Source organism: Danio aesculapii, chromosome 10 (assembly GCF_903798145.1).
Source record: "Danio aesculapii chromosome 10, fDanAes4.1, whole genome shotgun sequence".
In the NCBI taxonomy this organism is placed as follows: domain Eukaryota; kingdom Metazoa; phylum Chordata; class Actinopteri; order Cypriniformes; family Danionidae; genus Danio; species Danio aesculapii.
Genome location: NC_079444.1, coordinates 34,404,622 through 34,428,648, shown reverse-complemented (window position 1 = coordinate 34,428,648; position 24,027 = coordinate 34,404,622). Strand labels below are relative to the sequence as shown.

Sequence of the window (24,027 nt, the reverse complement as noted above, 5' to 3'; positions counted from 1 at the left end):
TACATGTACTTACTATATGATTAAGGTCAGAATGTGGGTTAGGTTTAGCATTTGTTGCATGGAATTATACATAATTAATCTGAATTAATACAGTCATTGTAATGTACAACAAAGGACACTCAAAAAAGTGTCACCCAAATAACTACTAATAATAATCTAATGAAGAACTCTTTAGTATAAACACTAATAAATATCAATAAATTCTAGTACTTCATCAAAAAAATATAGCCTAGTGTCTAATAAATGACAAAAAGCTGCTTATTTTGTTTAAGATTATACTACACCATTTCATTTGTAATTTATTATATTTAAAAGTGTAACTTGTTTCATTCATTCATTCATTCATTCATTCATTCATTTTCCTTCGGCTTAGTCGCTGATTTATAAAAGTAATTGTGATATATAACAAAGGACACCTTAAAATAAACTATTAAAGTGTCTAAAGAAACAAGTATCTGTATATAATAATAAGTATGGGAATCTGATGAATAAATACTCCCTAAAGTATAAACGCTAATACATATTAGTAAGTAGTAGTTCATCAAAAAGATATGTCTAAAAATAAGACAAAAGTCTCATGAAAATAGATGCCAGTATTATTTTATTTGGAATAAATGGTAAAATGGCTTGCCATAGAAAGACGCAAACCCCCAGTGAGCAGCTTCTCAGTTTTGGTATTTCTGTAATGATTATAACTCTGGTTTTTGGTTTAATTGGCTCTTGTCTTCCTCACAGGGGTCTCAGCACAGCGGCTCCTCTTTGTCTCTGGCCTCCACCAAAGTCTGCAGTATGGAAGAAGAGGAAGGGCCCGTCAGCGATGGTGAGTAAGAGATCCAGCAAAAGATCCAGTTGTCTCTGATATACACATGTTGTTGGAGGAAAACATTTCAAATACATGTTAGTGAACATTAGATGATGAATACTTAAATACATGTGCATTTTTCTCTCAATAACAAAAACTAAAATGACTTCCATAGATGTTTCCATGTGCCCTCTTGTATTCTGCAGTTTATAGTCACTTTTCTTACACTGTAATACATTTGTTGCTAACTTAAATGTTTAAGTTGAACCAATTTACTTTTACAAATCATTTCAACTTACATCACTTGAGGTGACTTAAATCTTTAAAAAAAATCTTAAATACATATGTGGTATATTTTTTACAGCATGTGTATGCTTTTTGCAGTTCATTTATTTAACTTTACAGTAATAAACATAAAAACAGTTTAAAAATCCATTTACTTTGCAAAGCTACTATACTATAGTTACTATAGTAATCAAAAATTGAGTTTTGGTTAATATTTTTGCTTTAAAAAAGCTTTTCTGGAAAATTTGTATTGGCAAGTTGCTTCAAACTTCTGAACTGAACTTCATTTTTGCCTTATTTGTTTTCGAGATTATGCCATACCAGTTCATTTTTCATTTTTTTATATTTAATATAATGTTTCAGTTATACCTTTAATAGACCATTTCAATGTGTTCATGTCATTGGCCTATGAGCATTTCCTGCTTGTTATCAAACTATTTCATAACTGTAAGAAGAGGCAAATGAATCATAACTTAATGTTAAAACAGATATCATAACATTATTTATCAATATGGGGCTCTTTTTGGATATTTTGAAAGCTATAGAAATTAAAAATGTAACAGGAAATACGTTGGGACCATTGCTTTTGTTTACATCCCTCAAAATGGTCTATAGTGTTTTTGTAAACATTTGTATTAGCTTGGTTTCAGTTTAATTGAGCAATTTGTTACATGCATTTGTCATTTTTATTAGTTTTAAAAATATTTATAAAGTCAAAATTAATAGTTAAACTTTTAAAAATGCATTTTAGTTCTTCGAGTCAACATTTGAATTTTCACCTGAAAAACAATAACAGTAAAGTTTTGTCATTTTTATTACTTTTTAACTATTTATAATTCTTTTTTTTCAAAAATCTTTTTAGTTTTTCAAGTCAACATTTTAATTTTCACCTGAATTATTGATATGTATTTTTTATAAAATAATAACAGTAAAGTTTTGTCATTTTTATTACTTTTTGAATATTTATAGTTTAGTTTTACAAAAATTATTTTAGTTCAAGTCAACATTTTAATTTTCACCTTAATTATTATATATATTTTTAATAAAACAATAATAGTAAAGTAAAATATTATAGATTAACGCATGTCATTTCTAAACCCATGCTCTATAAACAAATTCAGCCTTTCTTACAAAGAGCTCTGCGTCAAACTTCAAGAACTCTGTGATCTTATGCAGATAAAGCAGTCTGATGAATTTAATGAGAAGGTCTATTACTAATCACAGCTTCGCAGCCGCTCAAATAAAGCTGTTTATCTGAAGAGCACGTCTGCACGGAGGTCAACAACAAACGCTTCAATTGAAGTCTTTGCGTACATGTTCATTATACCATCATTTCCAGCAGACTAATCAAAGAATCCATGAGGTGTGAACCCAAGCGAACCAGATTTTTTTTTTCTTTGAGGGTTGTTGGTCAGGAATCAAATTCTTCCAGTGCCTGCAGAGATTTCAGATTCTGGATGAAGCTCAAGTTTTTCTTAAATTATTTTGCAGCTGAGACGTTGGAGGAGACACCGATGCCTACCGTCCCGAGCTCCATTTCAGATCGGTACAAAGTGGGCCGGATGATCGGAGACGGGAACTTTGCGGTGGTTCACGAGTGTGTGGAGCACTCGACCGACAGGGCGTACGCTCTGAAAATCATCAACAAAGGCAAATGCAGAGGGAAGGTGAGCTGTCAGGGGGTCTGCTGAAAAGTTATGAAAGTTGGTAAATCAATTTAGAGAAATGTTAAAGCCCTTAAAAAAGTATTGAAAGGTCTTAAATGCTATTTTAGAAGTTACAATGCTCAGCATAAATAACTACAGCGCTCACAATAATATATTATTTGTGCATATACATTAAATTAGCCAAAACTGGAGCTAATCTAACAAAAACACTTGAGATCACAATACAAAAATTAGAAAAAGGGGAAATTAGGAAAAAATTATTAAATCAAATTTAATTTAGTTGAATTTTTTAAAGTTTATTTTTATTTTTATTTTTTTTGCTATAACTCATTTGAATTTTAATGTATTAACTTTCTATTCCTAAAGATTAGATTATTTAATCTCTTATTTTAATGGATATAACTGTTTAATAAAATATAACAAACAAATATTGCCTATATTCGTTAAGAAATAGATATAAATATTCATTTTCAAAAGGGGGTGTATTCATTTATGCTAAGCACTGTATTCAATTGGGTACTGTATTTAATCATCTTTGTACATTTTTTTGGTTTCTAACATTCAGAATTCTAAAATAAATTGTACAAAAATTAAATATAAACAGTAAACATAAATTGTAAAGAAATTGGCATTGGATTAAGCCAATGTGCTAGTAACAAATTGTTGAAATCAGCATTTAGTCAAAATACTGTAAGTCGAAATGTCATCAAGCTTACCGGTCAAAACCTAAAGTGATGATGAGGTCTTAAAATCTATGGAAAGAGTCTTAAAAGGCTCTAAATATGCATTGAATTGAACTCCATGATTCCTGATAAATAAATGAGCTTTCCATTGGACAATATTTGGCAAGTATTTGTAAAGTGTTTGAAAATCTAGAATCTGAAGAGGTTTCAGATCGACCAAAGCGCTGAGAAAATTGGTTTTAAAATTGTACAAATTAAATTTTGACCCATAGCAATGTGTTTTGGTTATTGGCAAACATATACCCATGCAGTATAAGACTGGTTTTGTGGTCCAGGGTCACATATTACTAATAAAAATGCATTTTATGAGGAATTAAATAAAGTGTTTTCTCTTGCACAGGAGCATATGATCCAGAATGAAGTGGCTATCCTGAGAAGAGTGAAACATCCGAACATCGTGTTGCTGATTGAGGAAATGGACACTTATAGTGAACTCTATCTAGTCATGGAGCTGGTTAAGGTTAGTGTCGGTTAAAATAGAGGTATCATAATAAAATATTATATTAGTAAAAGTATTAAAGGGATAGTTCTCCTAAAAATGAAAATGTACTCAAAATTTACTCACCCACAAGTGGTTTCCAACCTTATCTTGCTGTGTTTTTTTCTGTTGAACACAAAAGAAGATATTTTGCAGAATGTTGGAAACCCGTGACACCCATTGCTTGAAAAAAATATTTTCTGTTCAACAGAAGAAACTCAAACATGTTTGGAACAAGTGAAGGATGGGTAATTTTTGGGGGGTGAACTATCCCTTCAAGTACTTTTTAAACTTTTTTGATATTTACTTAAACAAGTCAAAAGTGCCTAATAATGAATGCTTGTTTATTTTGAAAGCAAATGTTTAATTTTATTAGCTAAAGCTGATATGCATAATGATAGTTAATGATCATTTAAGTGTACAAACCAGAAAATAACAAGATTGAGAAAAGCATAACGAAAATACATAAATATTAAATGTGTGTAAATGAGTGCTGACAAATATAAACACAATCCAGAATAGATGTAACAGGGCAAAACATTTTAAGAAGAACTCCATCCAAATGTGTGCTATAGCAGCAGGGAAAATGCATGATCATAATTATTATTATTTTTTTAAACATTATGTTAAGGGAACATAATGTTCAAACCTACCACATTCATATACTAATATGGACATGTCAAGGATTTCATATAGTGGGCTTAATCATCTCAACCTTTTACTTTCCAGTCTGATGGCTGTGATCTAAATATAATTTTCATTTCTAACCTTTCATTTCTCATTTATTTAAGTTACAAAAGAACTTTTTACTCTGCTTCATTTATGAAATTTAGTAAGCGGCGTACTTAACCAATAAGAGAGGTAAGCAGCCGCTTAGGGCCCTGGGGATTTAGGGGGCCCTGACCAATGCCCAAAAGCCTATATTAATCATTTAGCTTTTTAATTGAATAATTGTTTAAAAATAAATTTACCATCATATGTTGTAAAATCTGTCAATAACCATTAAGATTTTAATGTTATTACTTCTTTTCAAAACCTAGGGCCCCATGAATAATAGAACTTTACTTATGATTTTTTAATTTTACATTTTAATTCAGGGCGTCCGCGGGGTCTTAAAAAGTATTAGAAGTTGATAAATCAATTATGAAAAAATCAAGGCCCTTAAAAGTTATTAAAAAGTCTTAATCACGTTTTTACGAGGCCTTAAATTTTGTTCAAGCGTTGTCTAAAGTGTTTGACTCTAAAAAAAAGAATAAATATTTTTATTTTCCTCCTAATATTAATAACGGCGTGCTCGATCCACGCAATTGGTTCGGGTCTGGTCTAGTCAGGCCAAGCTTCTCCATCTGGGTGATGTCACGTAATTTACGACAAACACGGGAAGGTGATGTGACGCTCTCCACATGTAACAAAACCATAGAGTGAAACAGACGGCACAATGGGAAAATGGAAGTTTGCGTACTCCTGGTTGGAGAAAAACGAGTTTAAACAGTGGCTGAAGCCTGTCGTTGAAAACAACCAAGTAATGTCAAGCTTTGTTTCTTCTGAGCTTATCTGAGTTCTGTTGCATGATTGTGCTCAATTGATTTATTTGACTACAACTGTTTATTAACAACTGTTTATTAAGTTAAAGGTTTGATTCAGATTAGAACTTAAAGTGGCGATGAGGTCTTAAAATATTTTGAGAAAGTCTTTTAAAAGTCTCAAAAAGGTATTAAAATACCTTTATGATTCCTGCATATACCCTGTAATTATATTTTACATTAAGAACATAAAGGTTTCACTTGAAATATATTTTTAACTTGCAGTTTATTTACAAAAATAAATCTACAGAAAACAATATCTATAGAGAAAGATATTCTCTTTAGATTCTCTACAGGTTACAGTATAGTTGTGTACTATAGCATACAGTCTACCTTTTTTTTTCCAAGTGTGTCATTTTACTGCAGCAAAAAATAAATAAATAAATAAATAAATTGAGTGAAAGCTTGTGGAAAATACAGCTGGTTTATGTGTTTTGTGGTGATCTTGATGAGGTTTAGCTCTGGTGGGTCTGCAGTGGCTCTGTAGGACCAAAGTGTTATTTTAAGCTGCTGTTCCACTTACTCGACTCTTTGAGGGGATTTCTGCCTTGCGAACAGCAAACCAGGCCACCATGAACTTTCTGCCTGCTGTGTAACAACTTGACCTCAAGAAAAAAAACTCTTGTGACGTAGATGCGGAAACACTGTTTGCTGTGAAGCCAAATCCCATTACTGACGTCGGTCCATTCACAAACTTAGTGCTGGATATGAAAGATTGCTCAGGTTAGGTGTTGGGAGCGAGGAGGATTTGTGACATGGCTATGATATAGTTAGATGGCTAATATAATATAATATAATATAATATAATATAATATAATATAATATAATATAATATAATATAATATAATATAATATAATATAATATAATATAATATAATATAATATAGATATTTTACATTTGTATGTAATTTTAACTTAGACCTGTATGATAAACTCTAAATTCTCAAAAAAGATTCCACAATACACATTTACAGTTAAATGCAATATAATATTATTCTTCAAAAATGGAAAAATATGAAATAATATATATTACTCACATTCGTACATTCAGTTGACATCAAAATTATTAGCCCTCCTGTAAAAAGTAATCCTATTTCATAAAAAGCTCTTTAAAAGAAAACTATATTCAACACATTTTTAAACATAATAGTTCATTTATTCGTTCATTTTCCTTTTGGCTCAGTCCCAAAAAGGCATTATTAGGCGTAAATAGTTATGAAAGAAACTGGATGCGAGTCAGTATATTGGATCTCTGCATTGTGTCTTATAGTGACACTAGCCTAACATACCTACTTAAATCTAAAGTTAAACCTACTGTAGTTATCTAAAGTTAAACCTACTGTAGTTATCTAAAGTTAAACCTACTGTAGTTATCTAAAGTTAAACCTACTGTAGTTATCTAAAGTTAATTCTACTGTAGCTACTGTAGTTAGTCTTTCTGTTTATGTCATATATATTGAATATGAACCTTTTTCTCATTTGTGTCTTTGTCCTATTTTTAAATCAAAATGGTCAGAATTTAGTAAACTAAGGGAATGAATTATATATTGTGCGCACAGAACATCATTGCTTTTCATATTGCTTGCCGTGGCAAGGCACAAGCCATTGAAATGAATAGGTTTAATTTCTTTATTTTTTCTCTGCTATTTTTCTCTTTCAGCCATTTTAGGCAAATCATTGTCATCTTTACATTGTGTGTTATATGTCGAATGAAGAAATAAAATAGTCTACAATCTCCAAATTGACCTTTGCATTGAAAAGCTGTGGTCTTAACGGGACAGATCAACCCAAAAAGAAAATTTCCTCACCATTTACGCACTCAAGCGCTTCTAAACTTTTATTAATTTCTTTTTTTCTGTTGACCAAAGCAAGATATTCTGAAGAATGTTGGAAAAAACAAAAACAAGCTAAAACTAATTTAGACTTGTCATAGCATTTATACTGTATATTGCTGCTTTGATTTGAAGTGCTTTTTTATTCTCACTTGTAAGTCACTGTGGATAAAAACATCTGTTCAGTGAGTAAGTGTAAAAAACGTCCCGTGTATTTGAATGCAAAAAAGGCCTTATTAGGCGTAAATAGTTATGAAAGAAACTGGATGCAAGTCAGTATATTGGATCTCTGCATTGTGTCTTATAGTGACACTAGCCTAACATACCTACTTAAATCAAAAGGTAAACCTACTGTAGTTATCTAAAGTTAAACCTACTGTAGTTATTTAAAGTTAAACCTACTGTAGTTATCTAAAGTTAAACCTACTGTAGTTATCTAAAGTTAAACCTACTGTAGTTATTTAAAGTTAAACCTACTGTAGTTATCTAAAGTTAAACCTACTGTAGTTATCTAAAGTTAAACCTACTGTAGTTATCTAAAGTTTAACATACTGTAGTTATCTAAAGTTAAACCTACTGTAGTTATCTAAAGTTTAACATACTGTAGTTATCTAAAGTTAAACCTACTGTAGTTATCTAAAGTTAAACCTACTGTAGTTATCTAAAGTTAAACCTACTGTAGTTAACCTAATAACTTTCTTTTTATGTCACATCTATCGAATTTAAACTTTTTTCTCATTTGTGTCTTTGTCCTTATTTTAGGGAGGAGATCTTTTCGATGCCATCACCTCTGCCAACAGATACACCGAGCGGGATGCCAGTGGCATGCTGTACAACCTGGCCAATGCCATCAAATATTTACACAGCCTTAACATCGTCCACAGAGACATCAAGCCAGAGAACCTTTTGGTAAGTAATCAAACTCACTGTTCATGATGATAGAAATACTGGGGTGGGAGGTTTAATGAAGTATCTATAAGAGTATCCCACTGTCTTCAGAAGGTTTGCATGGTACATTTCATTATACAAGGTGGGCCATTTATATGGATACACCTTAATAAAATGGGAATGGTTGGTAATATTAATGTCCTGTTTGTGTGTGAGGGGGAAAACTTTTTAAGGTGGTGACCATGGTGGCCATTTTGAAGTCAGCCATCTTGGATCCAACTTTTGTTTTTTCAATGGGAAGAGGGTCATGTGACACATCAAACTTAATGGGAATTTCACAAGAAAAACAATGGTGTGCTTGGTTTTAACGTAACTTTATCCTTTCATGAGCCCCCTCACATATACTAATGTGCCACAAACAGGACGTTAATATCACCAACCATTCCCATTTTATTAAGGTGTATGGCCCACCCTGTAGATTATGTCTGTATAATGCATAATAAATAGATTTGTTCATAGCACCAACCAATGTTATTCCTGCTGTTCATTGAATTCTGTGTAAAATCTAAATTTATGATAATTAGTAGGGATGTCCTGATCAGGTTTTTTTGCCCTCGAGTCGGAGTCATTTGATTTTGAGTATCTACCGATACTAAAACCCAATCCGATACTTCTATAATACATAAAAAAAGAATAAAGAAGAGCAAAGAAACAGATCCAGGATGTTCCTTATTTTTTATTTAATTCACCATATTTTAACATTCAACAACTGTTTGTTTTGTTAAATGTAGCCTTTTCCTTTTCACCTCAATCCCAAGTTTACATATCTCACAGTTTGCTATGGCAATGTTGTTGTCATCAACTCTATAATACCTCCAGACTACAGACATACTCGCGCTTACCGCTTCAAGCTGCTTTCGTGTTCTACGTTGCCGGCATTTGACCAATAGCGTGTCTGCAACAAAGTGATGTCATGCCTCACGCATTGCAGTTTCTGTGTGAAGTCAAGAAAGAGGTCTAACTCTGTGCCACCACATAGCTATAGATGTGTTAAAAAAATAATACATATACAGTTGATGTCAGAATTATTAGCTTTGAATTCTTTTCCTTTTTTAATATTTCCCAAATGATGTTTAACAGAGCAAGGACATTTTGACAGTATGTCTGATAATATTTTTTCTTCTGGAAAAAGTATTATTTGTTTTATTTCGGCTAGAATAAAAGCTGTTTTAAATTTTTTAAAACCAATTTTAAGGTCAAAATTATTAGCCCCTTTAAGCTTTATATTTTTTCAGTAATCTACAGAACAAACCATCGTTATACAATAACTTGCCTAATTACCCTAACCTGCCTAGTTAACCTAATTAACCCAGTTAAGCCTTTAAATGTCACTTTAAGCTGTATAGAAGTGTCTTGAAAAATATCTAGTCAAACATTATTTACTGTCATAATGGCAAAGATAAAATAAATCAGTTATTAGATATGAGTTATTAAAAGTATTATGTTTAGAAATGTTTAGAAAAAAATCTTCTCTCTGTTACACAGAAATTGAGGGAAAAATAAACAGGGCTAATAATTCAGGGGGCTATTAATTCTGACTTCAACTGTATATTCGAGTCCTGATTGGGAGGTAAAGTCCGATTCTAATTGAGTTTGCAACTGCGTGATCGGGTCCGATTTCAGATCACAGGATCTGATCTGGACATCCCTAATGATTAGTTTGCTAGCGCACATTCTCTTACTGTTAGTTTACTATGAGGCAATGATATGCAAAAAAGCCCCGCCCACTACTAAATATTAGGTTTTAGTTGCATCAACATACTGAAATAAAAGACTTCTAGGTTAGGCAGACTTTAAGCGTCACCTGCTGGAAGAGATTAAATTTGCATTTTTATTCAGCCTGTCTACTGTTTTTGATTTGTACAGTAAGGTGATCAGATGTGCCTGTTTTCTGGCAACTGTCCAGATGTTTATTATCTTGTCACGACTTGAGCTATTTTAATTAAAATTTAAATAAACAAGACATATTGTCCCTGTTTTTGAAACATTGTTAACAGTCCTAAGGGAGAGATTTTAATTCTATTTTAACTGCTGAACTCAAAAATATCCCTGGTTTGCATCTCATAAATCTGGTCACATGTATAGTTTATGTAGCATAATTTCACAAAGCCAAGATCAAATCATTATGTTTTGCCTAATATATTTTTTAAAAACAATACAATCTATATTTTTTGCTCAAATTTTTATTTTGCTAGCACACATTGCTATTCTTTATGTGAGCAAATAATCTATGCAAGTTAATCTACTGAAAAAAAAATCAGAGTCTGACCATTTGCTTCTGTATTTGGAGTGGTGGACCATCTCTGTTGACATCAGTATTCTAAGCCACGCCCCTATTACCATTAGTTTGCTACTAGGGAATGATGTGCAAAAAGAAAGCCCCGCCCCCTACTCAATGTTCCGCTTCACTTGGAAGTACAGCAGCATAATAAAATAAAAGTCTCAGCAATTTCCAATTCACATTAACCCTAAATATGTTCGGTTTCAGAATCAGACGGTTTGCTTGTTGCTATCTAATCAGCAACAGTGTTTCTGTGTGTAAAGTAACGGATGAAACTCATAGGTCTTGTGGGCTGCAAGTATATGAGTGTGTTTGGAGAAAGAGAGATGATTGCTGTGAGTCTAGACCAGCCACCTACTGACGGACTGTATATGTGCGATATCACTTTAGCAGCTGAAGGGCTGAGATGTGACTCACACATTGACAGTTCACAGACTGTACTGTTCCTCAAGGCTGCTCGCGTACCAGCCTTTCACCTAACTTCATTCATGAATCAGTGACTCAGATGCGGTCACTTCCTCTGCTCATATAAGATGGAAGATGGAAGGGCTGTTTATTAAGGGAAGACTGGTCGATTAATCACAGTACACTTAAGGGAAAGTAGGGATGGACCAAAGCAGAAATTTTGGCCCCAGACTGAAAATTCTGTGTGCACTTGGCTGAAAAAATGAAACCAAAAATGCTTTGTAATAATTATTTAATATTATTCTAATCAGAGTACACTTAAAGGAAAGTAGGCCCAAACTGAAAATTCTATATGCATTTAGCTGAAAAAACAAAAAAAAATAATTATTTATTATTTTTTTATTAAATATAAAGTCTTTATGTCAGTCATTTTTAATTAAACTCAACTCAAATAATTTTTTTTATTTTATAGCCTGTTGGAAAGTGTCTACATGTATTTATATACACATATTTATATTTATATATATATATCTTTTATTATTATTATTATTATTATTATTATTATTATTATTATTATTATTATTATTATTATTATTATTATTATTATTATTATGTCTCTCCAAACACCTGTAATTTCAGACTGACAGGTAGCTACCTACTGAATGTTCTATTCTTGATAAGGACTGTAGAGTTTGTGGATGTGTATACTTGAAAATCAACAAGCAATATTCAAACAACAAACACAAGCCAATAAAATCACCAGGTTTTATTGACAGTTCATTTATTATTGACAGTGAATGAGTTGATAGGCGTCATTTTATCAGCATTTCCTTGACAGACAGTGCAGGAGCAAGCAGCAGGAACATATATACTGTATTACATAGAGGTTATCTGCTTGGTGCATTATTTAAGCAGACTTTGCTTTTGCAGTGAGCATGTGCAGTTCATGCATAGTCAAATATATGTGTGCATGAGCAGTATATGTGCAGTTTTAAACTTTGACCACTGCGCAAAAAATGATGCGGCACAAGCCATTAAAATGAATGGGTTTTATTCCAAGCCGTTTTTTAATTTTCAGTGGCCAAATATACAGTGCTTCCTTAGTTTTAAGCAATCAAAATGGTCAGAATTTAGTAATCTAAGGGAATGTGCGCACAGTTAAGAGTTGCTCTTTGATCGGCATGGGAAAAACAATTATGCAGCATAAGCTATTGAAATAAATAGGTTTAATTTGCTTTATTTTTTTTTCTCTACTATTTATCTTCTCTATCTTTCAGCTGTTTTAGGCCAATAATATTCAGCAGCCAAATATTCAGTGCATCTTTAGTTTTAAGTAATCAAAATGGTCAGAATTTAGTAATCTAGGAGATTTAATTATAGTATGCACACAATTTAGAGTTGCTCTTTGACTGACGAGTCAAAAAATTATGCAGCACAAGCCATTGAAATAAATGGGTTTATTTTCTTTTTTCTGACATTTTTAATTTTCAGTCGCCAAATATTCAGTGCATCTTTAGTTTTAAGTAATCAAAATGGTCAGAATTTAGTAATCTAGGAGATTTAATTATAGTATGCACACAATTTAGAGTTGCTCTTTGACTGACGAGTCAAAAAATTATGCAGCACAAGCCATTGAAATAAATGGGTTTATTTTCTTTTTTCTGACATTTTTAATTTTCAGTCGCCAAATATTCAGTGCATCTTTAGTTTTAAGTAATCAAAATGGTCAGAATTTAGTAATCTAGGAGATTTAATTATAGTATGCACACAATTTAGAGTTGCTCTTTGACTGACGAGTCAAAAAATTATGCAGCACAAGCCATTGAAATAAATGGGTTTATTTTCTTTTTTCTGACATTTTTAATTTTCAGTCGCCAAATATTCAGTGCATCCTTAGTTTTAAGCAATCAAAATGGTCAGAATTTAATAATCTAAGGGAGTGCGCACAGTTAAGTGTTGCCATTTAATCGGTGTGGCAAAAAATTACGTGGCACAAACCATTGAAATGAATGTGTTTTATTTCCTTTTTTCTGCCATTTTTTCTCTTTCTTTAATATTCAGCGGCCAAATTTTCTGTGAATCTTTAGTTTTAAGTAATCAAAATGGTCAGAATTTAGTAATCTAACGGAATGAATTATAGTGAGCACACAGTTAAGAGTTCCTCTTAAGTCTGCATTGGAAAAAATTATGAGGCACAAGCCATTGAAATGAATGGGTTTAATTAGCTTTTTTTTCTCTGCCGTTTCTCTTTCAGACATTTTAGGCCGATAATTTTCAGCAGCTAAATATTCTGTGAATCTTTTTAAGTAGTTTTAAGTAATCAAAATGGTCAGAATTTAGTAAACTAAGGGAATGAATTATAATGTGTGCACAGTTAGGAGTTGCTCTTTGATCACCGTGGCAAGGCACAAGCCATAGAAATGAATGGGGTTAATTAATTTATTTATTTTCTATTTTACTTTCAGTTGTTTTAGGTCAGTCAATAGGTCATCTTTATATTGTTTGTTTTGCATCAAAAAAAGACAAGTTATGAAATAAAATTGTTCACAATCTCCCATGCTTTGAAAAACTGTAGTCTTAAAGGGACAGTTCACCCAAAAAAAGAACATTTCCTCACCATTTACTCAAATTCAAGTGCTGCTAAATTTTTATGAATTTCCTTCTTCTGTTGAACAAAACAAGATATTCTGAAGAATGGTGGAAAAAAAAGAGCTTTTTTAGACTTGTCATAGCATTTATATATTGCTGCTCTGATTTGAAGTGCTTTTTTATTCTCACTTGTAAGTCGCTGTGGATAAAAGCATCTGTTAAATGAGTAAATGTAAAAAGTAGCTTTTGACATCCATAATATGAACAAAAATAATGTTTTTCCTCTAAATGCTTTAGTATACTCAGACAGGTTTGGAGCAAGTGAAAGATGAGTAAACAATGACAGAATTTGTGTGAACTATCCCTTTAAATCCTGTTTATAAGCTGGGGAATTCGATTACAAATGCTGCAGATCTTAAAATTGAAAACATTGACCTGCTAACAGTGAATTAGACTCTCAGTTTCTCAAACACACTCCAGTCATCTAGAAAGAGCCGTGCACTGGCTCAGATGTGCTCTTGCTCGCTCTCTGTGTGCCACTGATAATCGCTTGTGGCTGAAAACATGCATATCAAATGCACCTTGCTGTGCAGAATGATGTTATTTTTTTTCCTTGAGATGCATTACTTTACATATTATATAACGCCAAACACAAAGCCAGCCAAGCTGAGGATGCTCAATGGATTTGGTTCCATTTTAGCATCAGCAGGAATTTAGGTTAAATCTCTTAAATGCATAAAAAATCTTCTTATTCAAAGCAAGTGCGTTATTTTTGACACTGATTTGCACAAATGCTCACCTTGGGGAGGGAGAGCTGGGTATGTTTTTTCAAAGATTGAGTTAAACCCAAATAAACATCTAATACATGGCAATATATGCAAATTATTCATTATTATTAAAATATGCAAATCATATATGACACAAAATTGAAAGCATAAAACGGGGCGGCATGGTGGCTTGTTAGCACTGTCTCCTCACAGCAAGATGGTTGCTGGTTCGAGTCCCAGCTGGGCCAGTTGGCATTTCTGTGTGGAGGTTGCATGTTCTCCCCATGTTCATATGAGTTTCCGCCGGGTGCTCCAGTTTCCCCCACAGTCCAAAGACGTGGTATAGGTGGATTGGATAAACTAAAATTGGCTGTAGTGTATAAGTGTGTGTGTGAAAGCAGGGTATATGCGTGTTTCCTAGTACTGGGTTGCGACTGGAAGGGCATCCACTGTGTAAAACATATACTGGAATAGTTGGTGGTTCATTCCACTGGTGCCACCCCTGATAAATAAGAGACTAAGCCGAAGGAAAATGAATGAATATATAAAATGTCATATATGTCATTTATAGCAATTACAAATATGTACATACATGTATATATTCAAATATATTAGCTATAATTTTATATTTGTTCATATATGGCTATTGTATTTAATATATTTATTCATTCCAGTGGTGGAAAATATATGTAAATGGCCATTTTTACAATATTTTGAAATGTATGTTGCACATAAGGCATATATTTTATATGTGAAATCCAAATATGAACTTTTATGTCATGTCATTTGCATGTATTTCCATATACAATATTTCATTTCTATATGGGAAGGATAACATTTCCATTTTTTTATTTTCTCTTTGACTCACAGGTCTACGAACATCAAGACGGGAGCAAATCACTGAAACTAGGAGACTTCGGCTTGGCCACAGTGGTAGACGGACCCCTGTACACCGTCTGCGGAACACCCACATATGTAGCACCAGAGATTATCGCAGAGACCGGGTGAATATTTTTAACACCTTTGCACAAATCTGGGTCACTCGATGTGTGATATTTTCTTGATGCTGTTAGGTATATACTTAAAGGGATAGTTCACCTAAAAATGAAAATCACCTCATCGTTCACTCTCCCTCATGTGGTTTTAAATAAGTTAGGAGTTTCTTTCATATGTTGAATGCAAAAGTAGATATTTTGAAGAATGCTGGTTTTTAGCACCTATTGACTACCGTAGTAGGAATAAAATGACTATGGAAGTCAGTGAGTGCCAGCATTTTTCAAAATATCTACTTTTGTGTTCAACAGAGGAAAGAAACTCAAACATATTTGGAACAAGTGGTGGATGAGTAAATGAGGACAGAATTTTCTCTTTTTTTGTGAACTGTCCCTTTAAGTATATTATCTTATGATCATATTATGTAGAGTTTTACAACTAAAACAATTGTCTGCCAAACTGTAGGTATGGCCTTAAAGTAGATATCTGGGCCGCTGGAGTCATCACATATATTCTCCTCTGTGGCTTTCCTCCATTTCGTGGGTAAGTCAAGTCTGCTTTTTTCTGTTTTATGCATATATATTGCTTTTAAAGTCTTGTAATTATCATTAAAATGTATTTATCCATGTTAAAGGTTCATACTTAAAGGGATAGTTCACCCAAAATGACAATTTAATCACTAAATTGGTTCAAACCTTCAGTTCTTTAGTTGAACACAAAAGAAGATATTTTGTAGAATGTTAGAAACTGATAGTCAATGACATCCATAGTAGGAAAAAATACTATGGAAGTCAATGGCTACTGATTTTGGAAAATTAAAATAATATGGGAAAGGAGAGTAAATAATGAGAGAATATTAATTTTATGGGTGAACTGTCTCTTTAAATACATTGTAGTTGGTATCTAGTTCAGATTTTCAGTAATGTGATCACAGCTGTAAGGTTATGTAAGAACACATTGCGCCGCCCTGTGGTTGTGTATGCTATAATTGTTGAACACAGTGAATTGAGCTCCCCCCACTGGAGTTTATATGAAGTTACACTCTGTGTTTCAGGAGTACTGAAGATCAGGAGGCTCTGTTTGACCAGATACTACTGGGACAGTTAGAATTCCCTCTACCATACTGGGACAATGTATCAGACTCAGCCAAAGTACGTGTATTAAGCGTGTAATAATTATTATTAAAGGGATAGTTTACTTAAAAACGAAAATTCTGCTATCATTAACTCACCCCTGACTTGTTCCAAACAATTCATTCATTCATTTTCTTTTCAGCTTAGTCTCTTTAATAATTTGTTTTTAATAATTTGTTCCAAACCAATTAGAGTTTTTTTAAAGTTCTGTTGAACACAAAGAAAGATATTTTTAAGAATGTTGGAAATTGACTTCCCTAGTGTTTGTTTTTTCCTATTATGGTTACCCGTTTCCAACATTCTTCAAAATATCTTCCTTTTTGTTCAACAAAGAAAAAAAAACTTAAACTGATGAGTAAATGTGACAGAATTTTCATGTTCTGTTGATTACAAAGAAATATATGTGAAGAATGTTGGAAATTGACTTCAATAGTATTCGTATTTCCTATTATGGAAGTTAATGGTTACGGCTTTTCAACATTCTTCAAAATATCTTGCTTTTTGTTCAACAGGGGGAAAAAAACTGCTGAGTAAATAATGGCAGAATTTTCATTTTGGGTGAACTATCCCTTTAATAAAATGCTTTTTTTTTAAATAATAAATGATCATTAACAATATGTGGGTTTTTAAAAATAAGATTTTTTTCTTAGCAAAATAATACAATGATAAATAGTATAAGAGTGTAAATACAACACAAAATATGTGGCATTTCTGAAAGCCAAGCATGATGATAATAATAAATAATAATAATAATAGTAACAACCTAAATATCGATATATTTATATCAATATTTTTTGTGAGTAAATGATGGCAGAATTTTAATTTTGGGTGAACTATCCCTTTAATAAAATGCATTTTCAAAAATAGAATAGCAAATTATAATTAATAATATGTTGGATTTTTACAAAGTACGAAATTTTCAATAGCAAAACAATATGATGATAAATAATATAAGTTTAAAAAAACAAAACAACACGTGTTATTTCTGAAAGTCAGGTATAATGATAAAAATAATATATATATATATATATATATATATATATATATATATATATATATATATATATATATATATATAAATTGATATAGTTACATCAATATTTTAGTCAGTAAATATGGCAGAATTTTCATTTTGGGTGAACTATCCCTTAATAAAATGCACTTAAAAAATCATAACGAATAATATGTAGCAATTTAAAAAGTAAGAATTTTTAATAGCAAAATAATTTGATTATAAATAATGAGTTTAAAAGCAAAACGTATTATTTCTCAAAGCCAAGTATGATGACGAAAATAATAATAATAATAAAAAACAAATATTTACACAACTATTTTTTATTTATTATCTATATCAAATTTAGCAAATGGAGTTTTGCTTTAGAAACCCCCAAAACAAAACGTATTATTAGAATTTTTAGTTAAATGTGGTCAGTGTGTTCACTAAGTGTGAAACTGTTTATTTGTCGGCACTGATTCTCTTTCTCTCTGTATGTGTGCTGTTTTCTCCAGGAGCTGATCGTGTCCATGCTGCAGGTGGAAGTGGACCAGAGATACACAGCGTTACAAGTGCTGGAACATCCCTGGGTCACTGTGAGTATTCAGCTCAACTCAATCTCTCAATCCAACATAACAGACATGACTGTTGCTAAATGATAAACCAGACTGAGAGCATCCAGAAGTGACTGTAGTAACCGATGGACAATGTTTGTTTCAGAATGATGGTCTGTCAGAAAACGAGCACCAGCTGTCAGTGGCAGGAAAGATCAAGAAGCACTTTAACACTGGACCCAAACCCAACACTCCTGGAGTCACCGTCATGACGGTAAGACACTTACATTTACATTTACACCCCAAAAATAACTTTAAAGCTGACTCACACTTAGTAAATACTATAGTGTTTTTCAAGCATACTACAGTAAATAATTAATCTGTTGTGGGACTTGCTATGGTAACTATAGTGCTATAATATAGTTGCTATAGTAATATAAACAAATGACACAATATTGTACAACTAAAGGAGTAAATATACTACAGAACATTGCTGTTTACTGTAGTAAAACCTACTAGTTGTTAGCATATGGTTATATGAGCGTTGTTCATTGAGCTCCACTGATTTGTCTTCGCTCAGCTCGACCACGACTTCTCCATGCAGAGATCAGGGTCGCTGGACTTCTATCAGAACCCGGGAATGTTCTGGATCAGGTAACGGCATGTGTCCGTCTGTCGTCCAGCACCGAGTCCTGCTCGTGTCGTGATCACACACCATCATTCAGCTTGTGTGTGTGTTCAGGCGTTCATATGCAGAGAATGTGCATGATTTGCTTCAGTGTATTTCCATGTGTTGTTCACCTGCGTGCGCTGCTTGTGTCCCGTTTCTAACATGCTTTTCCCTGTGCTTAGGAAGGAAAAAAGCCCGCTGTTGTTCCTAATATATACTTTTTTTTCCTAGTCGAAACTTCCTTGTAATAAATGCATTTAATAGATGTATTTATTAGTATTGAATGTACACTCCAATACACAAGTTTGATGTCATATAACTTATCATTTATAATCATTTAGCAAACTTCTTTTTTAAATATATAATAGGGAATCGCTGATAACTGCAGACAATATGTTCCGGTGTTCTGACAATCTGTGCTACCTTCTCAGAATGTGCTACCGGTAGCTCAATCTGTCATGCTTCATCTACCAAAACAGGGTTAGCACATCTCAGCATTTCCTCTAGGATTGTTTTCCAGCTGTGGCGGCAGGCCTTTTTTACACAGCTCTACCAACTACCTGTGGCGTTATTTCAATGACAAATGTCGTGAGCGCAGTATTACAAGATCGCATTTACATTTATGTAATAGCCTACGAGCATGCCAATCTCTTTGCTTTGCCGATTTCCTCTGCCTGTGGACAAAACTTCTTGTGCGCCCCCTCAAATATAAGCCACTTCAAGAGCGCGCAGATCTTCTTGTGCGCTCTCAAATAAACGCTGCTGAAGTGCGATTTAGTTCGTTTATGTAACAAGTATGTCTCCCACATTTATTTGATTTGCAAGGAATATTTATGAACGTCTCCAATAGACCTACAGAGCGGTATTAATGCGTCCTGAAGTAAAGTAAAACGGCTGTACGTCGTGTTTGCTGGCCTCATGCATCACCCATCTGTCAGTCCAGACTGATCTCATGAGAAAACGTAAGTATTTTACGTGTTGTCAGTTTAGTGGCTAATTCGTACGAATTCGTACAAGTTCAGTCATACGAAATTGTATGATTTTAAAAAGGAGGCGTGGCACCTAACCCCACCCCTAAACCCAATCGCCATTGGTGGATGAGCAAATCGTACTAAGTTGTACGAATTAGATCGTACGAACTCATACGAATTAGCCACTAAATCAAAAAGTTACGAATTGCCTTGAGATTGTGTCGGTCGGTCAGTCTGTCAGCACGTCACCTTAAAGGGTAAACAAATAACACACAGCACTACTACTGTTACAGAAAAGTTTGTGCTGTTATAATTCACTTACCTTTTAATACGCTTTGGTGCGATTATCACCCGCTATTAAAAAAAAAAACTCGACTGAATGTGTTGAATGAGAAGCTGTAATGTAGCCGTGGCGGGATCAATTTTGGCAAGGCGCCCCGCCATGGAAGAATGAATGCAGCAGAAACCGTGCATCTTGTCAGCTTTAAGTGTCGATCAGAATGAAATACCACATTAAATAAGGATGTAAAAACAGGGGTAGCACATACTGTCAGCTTCGCGTATCTATTGAAATTTACTACTCTATTGAACAATAAAGAAAAAGCATAGCAGCTTCAAATATCTATTGAAATTAACTACTTTGTTGTACAATGTATGAAAAGGCGTAACTTTAAATGTCTATCAGAGTAAACTATTTCCTTAACATTTGTTAACTTCATTAGTTTTATATTTAATTTGTTTATTAGAGTGGTAGTTCATTCTGATTGACATTTGAACCTGACAAAATGCGCTACCCATGTTTCTGCACCCTTCTTTAAGGAGGTAGTTCATTCTGATTGACATTTGAAGCTGACAAGATGTCCTAACCCTGTTTTTTTAGATGAAATATGACAGATTGAGCTACCGGTAGCACATTCTGATGAAGTAGCACAGATTGTCAGAACGCCGGCATTACATTTGAATGTTAAAACACTAAAGGTACAAACGTTCAAATAAAAACGTTGTAAACTTTATACCACAGGTCTCAAACTGGATTCCTGGAGGGCCGCAGCTCTGCACAGTTTTGCTCCAACCCTAATCAAACACAGCTGATCCAACTAATCAAGGTGTTCAAGAGTACTAGAGACTATTAAGCAGGTGTGAGTTGGAGGTAGTTGGAGCTAAACTATGCAGAGCTGCGGCCCTCCAGGAAATGAGTTTGAGACCACTGCTTTATACATCACTAAAAACAAAAGTATGCTTTTAGATGTTTTTTTGTAATAGGCATACTAATATTGATTGACTTAACGTACTATTTGAAGATTATATATGTACCTTTAGGAGTAATATTAGTAAACTGAGTATTTTTTTATTTGTATTGAAACTGTGCTACTATATACTGTAGTACTGTAATTGGTTTGCTAACAAAAGTGTTATAGCATGCTAATGAAAGCACACGTTAAAGTGGTCTATCAAAATAGTTCACTGAGAAAATTTTTTTTCTGAGCCCAGACCTTTCAATAATGCATTTGCATTGACTATATTAGTATTCAAACTTTCATATTACATTAATCCATTTATTTTTCTTTGGCTGAGTCCCTGATTTATCAGGGGTCGCCACAGCAGAATGAACCACCCAATAACATAATAAATTTCAGATTTATTTCAACTTTTTTATTACATAAAACATAATTTTACATTTAATTTTGTAAAAAAAACAATCTTTTTTTTTTAAATAAAGGGATAGTAACTAGATGTACTGCATATTTTGTACATGGAAGTGTAGATTCTGTATTTACTGAGTAATGTACTTCAGTTAAAGAAAATAAACAAATAATTTAAAATAAAAACAAAAGTTTTCTCAAATCTTTTTTTAATTAAAGAGACAGTATGCAAATGTTTAATGCAATTATTTTGTAAATGGAAGTGTACACTCAATATAATGGAATGGAATAAAATGAAATATTTAAAAAAGTTTACCTAAAGACAATAAACAAATCATTTTAATTAAAAGAAAAGTATTCTCCCTTTTTTTAATTACGGGGACAGTATTTAACAGCATTTAATGTATATATTTTTTATTATGGTAAGACTTTAGAATAACGGTCCATTAGTTAATGTGTTTCCTGACGTTTGGCCAAGTATGAGTAATCTTGCAAAGCATTTATTAATCATAGTTCAATGTTTACTCATTTAATTTACATTATAAAAATCGTGCTTGTTCACATTAGTTAATGAACTACTGCTATGTAACTTAAAGGACATTAACAAAGATGATAAAATACCATATTGGTATCTATTACAAATTGTTTATGTTAATAAATACATGAACTAATGGACCATTATTTTCAAGTATCACCACTGAAATGAATACAAATAAATCATTTTAATTTAAAGGAAAGCTTATTTTTTCCACTGTCATATTATCGTTGTCACATAATAATAATAATAGTCAGAATATCCAAAATTATTAATAATGCAAATTGAAAATGATAACGGAGTGTCGCTGCATTTATTTATTTAGCTCTCAATGATATGCCCCGATGATCATATGATCTAACAGTAAATGTCCCCTGTTTCCCCCTCAGACCACCGCTCTTGATAAGGAGAGGCAGATTCTCAGACGAGGACGCCACCAGAATGTGAGCGCAGCTCTCTGGATCACCCAGCCGACCTGTAGCCTCCACATCCCAGCCTTTACACCCCATCTGTGCCCCAGTCTACACCTCCAGCCCTCGTTCCCTATGGGACCCCCTGCTCCAGCCCTGGTCCCGAGCCTGTGTCCCGCCACCGCCACCTCCACGCCCGAGTCTGAAGACTTTTCGGCCTGCTCCACGGAGACTGTCCGCTCCCTCTTCTCCCCCTTCTGATGAGGAAGGGAGCGAGGGCACTAAAAGAGAAGAAGGGTTTATGAGGATTCGGAACGCGGACGAGTGGACCGAACCATTTTGTAATCCAATCACAGGGGGGAAAATGACCATCGACGAGGTTCTACTCTAGTTTATTTGTGGTCATTCTTTTGATTTCTTTACACATGATACGTTTTCTTTTTTTATTATTCAACTTTTCTGTTGAAGCACCTTAGAGATTTGATGTTTTTATGGGTCCGGTGGTGTTTATATATCCAGATGGAAACTGTAAGGATGATATATTTAGTTAGGTATAACCTGTGCCCCCCCCCCCCACCCAAAAACTAGGTAGAAATGATTTTCCTTCCTTTTTGTGGCACTGGACGCACAGCACTTGTTCATACGTGAGATGGGGACCTTTTTTGTAATCAGTGTAAATAATATAATTTCAATTATTTTGATATCGACAATATATTTCTTTAACTAGACGATGTAAGTCACATTTAAACCATTTTTGCAGTTTTTAGGTATATGGAACATAAGCACAAAAGCGTCGTGGGGAAGACATAAAGCAACATTCCGTAACACAGGGTCATTTGGTGTCATGGGTGCAGGACATTCTGCTGCGTAATGAGGTCAGATTTTGGGGGGTGGAGTGTTCCTGAAGCGCAGTAAGAGGTGTTCTAGTCACTCATAGCCCTGCTTACTGTCTCATTGTATTCTCTCGTTAGTGCATGGAATACAGAGTGGCTCTTACATTATAATTTGAGACAATATCTTATTAAAAAACATATTATAACCCGATTTTGTTTGTGGTTTATTGATGGTGACTGAGCCTGGCTGTGTATATATATATATATATATATATATATATATATATATATATATATATATATATATATATATATATATATATATATATATATATATGCTGTATGTAGGTGTTTAACGATTATGTGTTTGAATCAAATGAAATATTGGAATTAAGTGTTTTTGAAGATTATTAGTGTTGTTTACATAAGTATGTGTTAAGTGTTGTGTTTATATGTGTTAATGAAACTATACTTACCTGATACTTACCTACAAAGTTGTAGGTCCTTAAAAAAGGCCTATAAACGCAGCGGCCAAACCCCAAGACATTTGATTGTTAACTTAGTAGGGGTGTTCAGTTGCGGGTTTTTTGGAGTCGACTCCAATTCTTGACTCCTAATCGACTCCAATTACATTCCCTCAAAATGGGATCAAACATATATCACAATTTATACAATGCTATTGCGTCTATTGCAGCTTTACATTGTGCAGTTTTCCTCTGGCCTGACAAAACCAGCAGTATAAATTGGCCTTTTTTACAGCACATTTCAATCGTCTAATTTAGATGATTTAGATAATTGCATTGCAATTTTGGAGACAGAAAGTTAAAACATAAATTATTATCGTTTATTACGTTATCGTACACCCAAAAAAAACACACCAATTGAGCCTACAAACAACTTTAAAAAATGAT

At 33.2% G+C, this 24,027-nt stretch overlaps 1 protein-coding gene across 1 annotated transcript in view; it reads left to right on the top strand.

The window, feature by feature from the left end:
* Nucleotides 1-23,327, top strand: part of dclk1a (doublecortin-like kinase 1a) — a 119,850-nt gene extending 96,523 nt beyond the window's left edge. The window contains 10 exon segments of the mRNA XM_056466704.1: nucleotides 736-820; nucleotides 2,579-2,754; nucleotides 3,838-3,957; nucleotides 8,153-8,299; nucleotides 15,251-15,384; nucleotides 15,839-15,916; nucleotides 16,428-16,524; nucleotides 18,016-18,096; nucleotides 18,221-18,328; nucleotides 22,263-23,327. Of these exon segments, the coding sequence (XP_056322679.1) occupies nucleotides 736-820; nucleotides 2,579-2,754; nucleotides 3,838-3,957; nucleotides 8,153-8,299; nucleotides 15,251-15,384; nucleotides 15,839-15,916; nucleotides 16,428-16,524; nucleotides 18,016-18,096; nucleotides 18,221-18,328; nucleotides 22,263-22,544 (1,308 nt within the window). The 3' untranslated portion in view covers nucleotides 22,545-23,327.
* The last annotated feature ends 700 nt before the right edge of the window (nucleotides 23,328-24,027 follow it).